Source organism: Sinohyriopsis cumingii, chromosome 2, assembly GCF_028554795.1.
Source record: "Sinohyriopsis cumingii isolate HCF-2022 chromosome 2, ASM2855479v2, whole genome shotgun sequence".
Lineage (NCBI taxonomy): Eukaryota > Metazoa > Mollusca > Bivalvia > Unionida > Unionidae > Sinohyriopsis > Sinohyriopsis cumingii.
Genome location: NC_142962.1, coordinates 6,416,077 through 6,427,263, shown reverse-complemented (window position 1 = coordinate 6,427,263; position 11,187 = coordinate 6,416,077). Strand labels below are relative to the sequence as shown.

Below are 11,187 nucleotides of genomic sequence, written 5' to 3'. Positions count from 1 at the left end.
CCCAACTTTAATTTGAAGTTTTCCTGGCTGCTGGGCAGTGGACTTTCCTGTACTGATGAACAATCAATCTGATTAAATCAAATAATTGTCAAAAAAGGTATGGTTTTTTTTGTTGTCTTTCTATCACTGAATCTTAAAATGTAAATCTGAAATTTTGATTGAAAATTTAGAAAAACAACTTAATTTGCAAATTTTAATACAATAAGAAAACAAATGTACAATACACAATATGCAGATAAGCAGATCACTTAACATTTTCTTGTGAATATGCCAAATTCACAGAATTCGAAATTTTTTTAGATTACATGACCCTATTAGCAAATTTGGTCTTAGTGTTATTTATTCCATGTATATAGAGGGATATTAGCAAATCAGTTCTCAGTGTTATTTATTTCATGTACAAAGGGGTATTATTAGCAAATTAGGTCTCTGTTATTTATTCCATGTAAAATGATATCATTAGCAAACCTGTGACAAACTGCAATAGTCTTCAGCCTTGCAGGTATACGGTTGTCAGTTACTATTTTTGTATTGGCCAAGTTCCCCTACCCCAGCCTCTTTTTTTTTTCTGATGAGGAATTGCCTCTCAGTAGGTGCTTTATTACAATATCCAGCTGGAGAGCATTTTCTAGAGGGTATTTGCTTCTATAAAGTGAATATTGGATATATTTCATTGAGTGGGTGAAATACTCAAGTTTTTCATCCATGAGAAGAAATGTATCAATTATTCACTTGGAACAAGCAAATTTTCTTTTGATTTCATGATCAGACATGTCGACTAATAATATGTATTAACAGACTGAAGTAGCAGTTTTCTTTCAGCATCCTGTGCCACAGTTTGCAACATTATTTGCCACAGTATCGGCTCTTCTGTAGTACAGTGAATCTTGTCTTGAATGACCCTCTTTCTGCCAAAATAATGGTCTCTCATTACAGGTCATAACACCATATAATCAGAAAATGTTTACACGGAGAACCTGGTCTCCCAAGACAGGTGGTCTCTCAAGACAGGTTTTACCGTAACAATTCTCATTCAAGGTAAACGGCACATAAACAAAAATCAGCACAATGTGGGATTTGAATCTGGTACTAATGCATGACAGCAATTAAGTAAATTAAATGGTGAATCATATTTCATGCTCATAATGTTATGTCTTTTGACCACAGTGAAAAAAATGTTTTTGACAATTCACTCCAGTAAATTGAAAAAATTATTTCTTGAGCAAATACACTATTTCGTGGACAGGCATAAAATAAAAGTATTCAAGTCCAAAATGTTATCCTCAAAAGCCTCAATATTATGCTAATGATGCTTGTCTTTAATTTTGTAAATCCCATTTAAATAGTTATTGAATACCTAGGCTGTTACTTTTTTTTACTTCACAGTTTACAATACATTCATTTTCTTAACTTTTAGAAAAGTTGTTACTTCTGCTTTCTTTGGATCTAAATCCTCATATTTGTTCTGCTGATTGTTTTTCTTACAGATAAGTATGACTTTATTTATACAGTTAAATTTATTAATATAATGTCCACTATATATACTATATGATGTCAGCTTGTTATTTGTTTAGAAATACCTTGTTTTATGAAAAATAATGTTAAAGGTAGCAGGTGTGATTGTTGAAGATTTGTTTCTAAATACCAAGATCTGTCATTGCCAGATACAATAAATCTGACTGAATAAAGAGATCATTGATTTGTTACGAGGGGTGTTTTGTTGCTTTTTAAAACCCACCATAGATAGGAATCCTTTCTTCTATCCAGAACACAATAATGTCACTGCATTTAGTCACATTGGTTTTGATAAATGCAGTGAAACTTTGTAAATATTGGCTGCATATGCACATTTTGACAAATGGCTTCTTGCAATTTTTAAAAATTATTGGGTTTTTTCTTGCAGCTGAATGTAGTGTATGACAAAATATTGTGAATGGAACTAGTGGATTGTCATGAACATGTGGACTGCCATGAAACTTGGTAAAATGATATTCTCATTATCTTACGATGTGAATATAAAAAAATTCATTTTACTTCTTATTCAGTAGCATACTAACGTTGGGCGGACGGGGCAGTTGTCCCAGGCGATAGAGGTCTTGGGGCGCCAAAACCCCTTTGGGCCATCACCTTCACCTAGAGCGCCATTTACCTTTAGTACGTCACTGACTGCAATTTGTTTTAAAGCTTTATTGTCCATTTTGTCTTTGCAGCGGATGACACAATTTTGCAAATGCATCCATTCTTAGTTTTTGATGGACTCCTGTGAAACATGATACATGTACATCTTATGGCCATTAGCTGATGAAGTGCATATCAACATGTCACATTTTTTAAGAAAGAGGGTTTGCCCTTTTTTGACAGTGACATAAAGCAAAACAGATCATATTAAGGTATATGTCCATTTGTCTGTCTGTACAATATTTCATTTCCACAATATCTGAATTGATTTGCTCTCTACCATTACCAGACTTGGTAAATGGATTGCACTTGTAGTAAGGAAGAAGCCTATCAGTTTTGGTGTCAAATGTCAAAGGTTATTGTGACTAAAAGAATAAAAATGTTTTATGTACAAAAGGACCTGGCTCAAAATTTGTGGATTGCTTGCATTTTTGGTAAGGAAGAAGCCTATTAATTTTGGGGTCAAAAGGTGAACAGTAAAGATGACTAGAGAAGAAGAAAAAATTGTTTCTACTGCTAATTGGGTAGTTTCAGAGCATTCGTTGGATTTTCATTAAACTTTGAACATGTTTATATTCATCACCTAAGATTCCCATACTGACAAATCACATTGCTCCCAGAATTTTCTTTAGAACTATAACCTTTTTTGTCCAGCAGTATACACTTGCTTGCAAGTCGAGAAAAACCGCAAACAACAAATATCCTGATCTGCTGTAGCATAACGTGCCTGCAGATCAGGGTCTATGTTGTTTGTTCTATTGATTACTCCTAGCAAACTTAACAGACCCAGATCTGCCAGCACATTATGCGATGGCAGATCTGGGTATATGCAGTTTGCAGTTGGACTCGTCTCATAAGCAGACACGTTATGGTAAGACAATCTTGTATACACATCTTGTCCTGCAGTTTTAAAAAATACAGCTGTGACACTTGGTAGAGTTGGTATGGTCATAATCTAAAAATTGACATATTGACAATATCCCCCAGTTTCTGTACGAGTTATTACTCATGGACATGTTGTATGACAGAATTTTGTAATGTGAAATTTAGTACATATTGACAATATCCCACAATTTCTGTACGAGTTATTACTCATGGACATGTTGTATGACAGAATTTTGTAATGTGAAATTTAGTACATACTATGGTCATCATCAGAAAATGTGACAGGGTGGGACATCATGCTACATGTCTGTGGCATGATGCCCCAGTGCTAGACATCACTATAAACTGTCACACTGCAGACATTGTAGCAATATGACTGAAAAATTGTTAAAGCTAAGTTAAAAATCCAAATTACACAAACACCTTTTATAAAGGCATTCATTACTATATATGCTCCCATGCATGTAACATACATCCAGTTGTAAAAAATACACAGTTATGCACTTATTTATTCATTTTGAATTGTGATTTAGAAATTAAATACAGTTAGTTTGGTGTGGATTTTCTTGCAATCAGGCTGCCAAACTGTATTCCAACACATCTGCCCATATCACAAGCTTTTGATCAGCTGCATGTCAAAATCTCCAGTGGAAAAAAGTCATAATATAGTCTTGAACATAATATAGTCTTGAACTTTGGTGCAAGTGTGATATCCCTGAAGATGTACCATTATTAACAATTATTGCTGAAGCTATTGTCAACAAAACTGTCCAAAGTGTGTATAGAAACATCATTTTCTTCTTTCTGATTTGTTGAGAAACATAGGTAGTTATATATGTTGTGAACTTTGTTTTATATCTTCACTAACATGTACTATGTACTGTTTTCATTAGTACAGAAGATATAGGGCTGTATTCAGTCACTGCAATGAGATACCTATGAATCATGAAATTTAAAATCATTATCTTCATGAATAAACTAGTGAAACACATTAATGAGTCTGTCTTTGGCAGTTTAGGAGTAAGTCTATCTATAAATCTTTAGTTCATTACTTTTTACTTATTATGGATTCAAACATTCTGTACTGACCTTAAACAAGATGCAAATCCAACTTTACCAATGCATGACTTCATGAGCATTGCATATCAAATTGATCTATATTTAAATCTATTTTCAATTAATGGACTTTATATCCATCTGTATTAAAAGCCATTTGATAAATAGTCAAGGAATATAAAGATTATATTTCACATATATCAACAAAGTTAATCCCACCCCTAGGAATTTTTAATCTCCTTTGCTATCTCATGCTCACACTTATGCCACAGGTAATGTTTATGGACTTCATCACTCGTACAGTTATCCATTAATTAGATATTATAATATCATATAAGATATTGTTGTTTTTAGCCAACTGCACCCTGCCCTCCCTAAAAGCCACCCCGTCTTAAATCTGAGTTAAAACACTGTACATCACAAAATTATACACATGTAAATTGGGCAATAACTTGGCATCATTTACTGCTATTTTTCACTTCCGTAACAAAATATTTTTATCTAAAATGCACAAGTGCAAATAAATTCTTCTCATAAATAGGATTCCCTCAAAGACATTTTACCATGCCTTTAAATGCCCTGACGTGCAACCAGCATTCTCCCAACTAGTGGTCATGGGTTAATACCAGAAGACCTTATAAGCAGACCGGCAGGTGATTTAAGATTATGCTACGGACAGCTTGGGGCAACAATTCTGACTCGGACCTCCTAGTTCAGTGAGGATTGTGCTTGGAAAATGGTTGCTAATTTACAATTTTCCTCTTTTTAATATGTGAAAATAATTGGGCTACTTGCATAAATGGCCCTAAAACAAATTTTAGCCATCTTGGCTAAATGAACAAGGATGATTGATCAGGATGATAACCTAACAAATATTTAATCTGAAAATAAATAAACATTGCATGTATACAACTGTGTATTAACAAACATAATATTCATACAAGGTTATATATATATATATATAATAAGATTGCAGTACAAATAGGTACTTATTTCACAAACTAACATGTTCTAACATTACTTCAAAATGGAAGATTGCACAAGAAATTCAAACTTCATCAGATTAGTCCAGTTTTTCTCAAATTAAGTAAATATGTTAAATATGAATGCATATTAATTAAAAAAGATTATACATGTGCTTGTATTATGTTCTCATGACAAAAGTTTTTTAATAATATTTCTTTATACCACTGTATCAAGCTATTTACATATATGAAGAATATTAATGCAGATTTTGACATATGAATCAATGACTCAGTTTTTCTGTATGAAAAACATATCTAACTTTGCAGACTTCATCTCTGATGTTCGGACTTTTTTGCTGCTACCTGTGCTACTGACTGCGCTAATTAATTTTCTTTTACCGCCAGAAATCGGAGTACTACTAACAAATGGTGCTATCTTGCTATGAGAGGGTGTATTAATATCATTTTGAAGTTCCATGGCAAAATGAAAGTCCAGATGCTCTGGCATTTCCCATACCAACACAAGTTCTCCACAGCTTTCACAAGGGAGGTAATCATCATTAGTTGAAATATGTCCCTTTGCAGACTTTGAAACTATTTCTTTACAGCCTAAATCTATCACCTTGTAATTTTCTGCAGCAGAATTGTGTAAAATATCAATGTCTGAGGCACATTCTTCATCCTCAACCAGAACCGAGTTTTCAATTTGTTTATTTCTGTTAACATTCCCTGCGCTAGTACTACACATGGAAATCACATCTGTTGACTTCTTAGATACTTCACGTTTCATATCGGCCTCCTTCATCAGGTCAAGAACACTTAGAGAATTTCTGTCAGATTTTTGTCGTTCAGTTACATCTTTCTCTGCCATGCTTTGCAATTTCGAAGTAAAAAATCCTTTGTGCAAAAAGTCTGTTTTGCAAGGAGTATCGTGAATGAATGTTGGATGACTGCTTTCAGCGTCTGAGTTGTCATTCTCACTTTCCACATCAATCACAGATCCTGACTCTACCACAGAATTTTCTTCCTCAGCTTTAGGTTTAAAGAAAGAAAATAATGTGCCTCTATTTTCCTTCTTTTTGATACCTTTTTCATCCAAATCACAGACTGTCACTGATGTTGCAGAGTTATTACAAGTTTCATAATAACAACTATTAATTCCAATATCAGTGCTCCTCTGTAAAAAAGGTGCTATACTCTGAAAAAGTGATGAGTTTGTCCTTTTCTCTGTAGTCTTCTCTTCCATTTCCATCAATGAGGAAGAAGTCTGTGTTGTTTCAGTTGAAATTTGCTGCCTGTTGTTGGAGTAACTACTGCATTGAGCAGCTGATTTAAGGAACATATTTTCAATACTTGACATGCCATGGTCTGCATCATTCATGAATTTACTGGCCGAAAGTCCCATACAGATAATGTGAGGGCTCCTGCAAAAGATTAAACAATATTCCAGATAACTATGAACAAACATTTTCATAAACACAAGACTAAACATTAATGTTAAGACCACTGCCCTCAGAAAGTGACACCAACAAGCTAACATGCATATGCAGTGAGACAATATAATGAAAGTTAGGTCAACTGATACAAGTGTGTGATTGATTTAATTTGCCTATAATGAAAAAGGATGGTTGGTTGGTTGTTATGGGTTTTAACACCATTTCTCAGCATGTAAGCTATTCATGGCAGCCAGTATATTTGGTGGAGTAAGAACTAAGGAAGAACCACCAACCAACAAAAAGCTACTGGGAAGCTTTCTCAAATACCCAAGTTAGCTGAGCTTGATGTCAGAGATCTGTAAAGGCGAGCAGCTTGGATGACTTGACCACCAAAAGCCCAATAAAAAAAAGAATGTGAAAAAAATGTGATTTTGGTCAGTAATTTAGGCCACGAGCTTCATAATGTATACAGAGAGAAAGTCTGACAATGTTGAGCACAGTCCACTAATCAAAACATACTCTGATACTAGCTACAATTCTTGTCTAACCAGTAACTAATAAGCACTACTGCACACTGTGAATGTTTTACAAGTTTGGTTAGCATGATAGGCTGTAATAGTTTGTTTTAAGCTTGCTGGAGGGTATACCAGCACTGGTCGAATACTTTTCTCCAAGAAGTTAAAACAAAAATATACGATATATCCTTTTCACTTGACACATCAAGAACAAAAGTTAAAAACAACACGGTATCTCATGGTCCATGTCTACCAACCATACTAAGTACCAAACCATATAAACCAAGAATGGTGATATATATGAAACTGCAATATAGGGAGAATAGTGAGATATACGGAACTATGGTTTGGCAGGCACTATTCAAAGTTTTTAAAACAATTGTGTTCTGAAAAGGAATGAACATATAAGGCTTAGTTTCACCTTCTTTTCTTCCAACCCTTTTTGTACACTGAAGTGAGTTAGCGGCAGTGCCACAGGGTGTGTGTAATGCATCATCCACAGGGTGTGTGTGATGCATCATATGCAGTAGTGTAGTTGTAGTTTGTGCTTGCACAATCTTTCTCCAGCTGCAGCTGCTGGTAAGCCCCAAATATTCAGTGGGAAAAAGTGAACCCAAGTGTGTAAGCCTCCCCCTGCCAGTACATAGCCTATATCCTATCCACTGCAAAGACTCCTGCAGTGCCTCCTTGTGGCAACACATGATAACTGAGCATCATTCGACCCCCAGGTTGAACTGAAGGGGATCTCGAAGCAGCAGCGAGCCCCAGAGGTGTGGCATGCAGGCCCACCAGTGTGTTGACAAACTCTGACATCACTCCAACCGCTGCCCCAACTATGGGTTAAACAGAGGGACATGCCTAGTCTTTTGGCTGACAGGGTGGATGGGATCATAGTCAACCCAATGTCCATGATGGTGGACTAGCAAGGTGCTGTGGAACAACAAGGACATTGATGAGGCACATTAGAACTCACGGCCATCCAATGCAGCCAACAGATTCTCCAGTTGTAACGATTCTTTGTGCCACTGGGAACCAGCTCCCGCAGCCGAGAAAGTGGGATCACCCCTGTGCAGTGACTTTCCCACTTTAAGAGCTCTCCTGCACAGGTTTTGTTGTGCAACCCATACTTGACTCTAATAGTATTTTTAAAAAGTATGCAACCGGATGCAGGAGGTTGTGGGTTTGAACCCCAGCCGAGTCATACCAAAGACTTACAAAAATGGTACTGACAGCTGCCTCGCTTGGCACTCAGCATTAAGAGGTTAGTGTTAGGACTGGTCGGCCTGGTGGCAGATAATGTGACTGGGTGGGACATCATGCTGCATGTCTGTGGCATGATGACCCAGTGCTAGATATCACTTTAAACTGCCACACTGCATTCAATATAGCAATATGACTGGAAAAATGTTAAAACTACATTAAAAATCTAAATCACACAAACAAATCACACTTTTTAAAAGTCTGTGGTGATTCCATCCAGGCTGCAGCACAGCTGACATGATATTCACTGTGAGGCAAATTCAGGAGAAATGCATAGAACAGCACATGGATCTCTATACAGTTTTCATCGACCTCACCAAAGCTTTAGACTCTATAAACAGAGAAGCCCTGTGGCTTGTCCTTGGAAAACTTGGCTGTCCCAGAAAGTTCACCACCATTATTAAGTTGTTTGTTTCATGACGACATGAAAGAAGAGGTCTTGGCCTATGCTCAGAGCACTCTGGCATCTTGACCAAAGTGAAGATGGGCTGAGTGCTCGCACCTGTGCTGTTCAATCTCTTCTTCTCCCAAGTCCTACGCCTTGCAGTGAAGGACTTAGACACTGAAGTCTACATCAAGTTTCGCATTGATGGATCCCTCTTTGACTTGTGTCAGCTCTCTGCAAGAACCAAAACACTGGATAGACCACTTATCGAAGCCCTGTTTGCAGATGACTATGCATTTATGGCACACAAGAATCATTGTGAATAAGTTCTCTGAGGCATCCAGACTGTTTGGACAGACAATAAACCTGGATACTCCTTCAATCGGTTCCTTATAAAATACCCACCACAACCTACCATCAAGATCAAGGGGAGACAGTTGAAGCACATGAAGAGCTTTACATACCTAGGAAGCAGAATGTCTTCAGATGGACCACTAGACACTGAAATTACATCCAGGATCTGGAAAGCAAGTCCTAGGAAGACTTCATGTTAGGTCCTGCTGCAAAAAGACATTTGGATGCCCACCAATATCAAGGTTTATACAGCTCTTGTCCTCACCTACCTGCTCTATAGCTGTGAAACCTGGAACACATACTGCTATACCACAGGCATGTGAAGCAGCTTGTGCAATTCCACATGTAGTCACTATGGTCAATCATGCACATCTGATGGCAGGACAAGGTGTCAAACTTCGAAGTCTGCAACAAGACTGGTGTTATTAGCATCAAGACACTACTGCTGAAAGCCCAGCTCAGATGGTCAGGCCACATCATCTGGATGGAGAAGACAAGAATACCAAGACAGCTCTTCTATGGTGAGCTCAAGCAGGGAAAGCAGAAATGAGGGTGTTCCAAGAAAAGGTTCAAAGACAACCTTAAGTGTAACCTGAATTGGTGCAGAATCCAACCCAGCATGCTGGAAGCCTTGGCCATTGACTGGCCTAACTGGCACATGCTCATCTCAAAGGCTGTTGGAGTAGTCGAGAATGAATGTAGCGAACACTTCACAGCCACATGGAAAAAATTGCACATCACAGCATCCCAGACCATTACATCTACAGACTTCCCATGCCAAAGTGTAAAATCCTGCGTACATCCAGCTTTGGACTCAGGAGCCACAAGTGTAGTCACCATGGGCTGCACAACTGGCATCATCATCATCAGACATGATGGACAAAAGAAGAAGCAGAAGATCTACCTATTCCTACATTAAGAAGTAAAAATAGCTTCATATCTACCTATTTCCATATTAAGGTAGCTTCATCTCTACCTATTCCTACATTAAGAAGGTAAGTAATAATAGTTTCATATCTACCTATTTCTATAATTAAGGTAAGTAATGATAGCTTGATACCTATTTCTACATTAAGAAGGTAAGTAATAATAGTTTCACATCTACCTATTTCTACACTTAACAAATACTTATGTATCACTTCACCAAAATTAAATAAGAAACTCAGCTAAAGCTAAGGTCTACATACCATATTTTCTGATGTGCAGGAGCTGTGTTGAATTTCTGAAGGAGAGCAAAGGCATTATCTGCAAACTTTTTCCAACTGTATGTGAACAGAGCACAAGTTCTTGATGCCACCGCATATGAAGGGTTGCCAACGTAACTGATGCTGACTGTCAAACTCTTGGCTGTTCTCTTGTTCTGTTTAAATTAAAGAAAGGTGAGATAACATAAGTATCAAATACAGTGAAATTCCAGACACAGACTAATAGATATATAGATAGCTAAAAAGATCAAAGGACAAACAGATATGATAGCTAAACAGATCAGAGGACAGACATCAAAGGAGAGATAGATGAAGAAAGCTAAAAAGATCAAAGGACATATAGATGTAGATAGCTAAACAGATCAAAGGAGAGATATAAGCAGATAGCTAAACAGATCAAAGGAAAGAGAGATGTAGATAGCTAAACATATCAAAGGAGAAAGATGTAGACAGATAAACAGATCAAAGGAGAGATATGTAGATAACTAAACAGATCAAAGGAGAGACAGATGTAGATAGCTAAACAGATCAAAGGAGATATATGTAGATAGCTACACAGATCAAAGGAAAGAGAGAAGTAGATAACTAAACAGATCAAATGAGATAGATCTTTAAAGCTAAACAGATCAAAGGAAAGATAGGTGTAGATAGCTAAACAGATCAAAGTAAAGAAAAGTAGATAACTAAACTGATCAAAGGAAAGAGATGTAGTCAGCTAAACAGATCAAAGAAAAGAGTAGATAACTAAACAGATGAAAGAAGAGATAGATGTAGATAACTAAACACATCAAAAGAAAGAGAGATGTAGAGAGCTAAACAGATCAAAGAAGAGATGTAGATAGCTAAGCATAAAAGGAAAGAGAAGTAGATAACTAAACAGATCAAAGAAGAGATAGATGTAGATAGCTAAACAGATCAAAGGAAAGATAGATGTAGATAATTAAACAG

At 36.6% G+C, this 11,187-nt stretch overlaps 1 protein-coding gene across 3 annotated transcripts in view; it reads right to left on the bottom strand.

Annotated features, from left to right (window-relative positions):
- Nucleotides 1-5,022: 5,022 nt before the first annotated feature.
- LOC149804286 (DNA polymerase eta-like) overlaps nucleotides 5,023-11,187 on the bottom strand; it is a 49,620-nt gene continuing 43,455 nt past the window's right edge. For all 3 annotated transcript variants that reach the window (XM_089938428.1, XM_089938438.1, XM_089938433.1), the window contains exons 10-11: nucleotides 10,222-10,394; nucleotides 5,023-6,508 (exon numbers count right to left, since the gene is read on the bottom strand). In XM_089938428.1, the coding sequence (XP_089794554.1) occupies nucleotides 5,374-6,508; nucleotides 10,222-10,394 (1,308 nt within the window). In that variant the 3' untranslated portion in view covers nucleotides 5,023-5,373. The remainder of the gene's footprint in view (nucleotides 6,509-10,221; nucleotides 10,395-11,187) is intronic.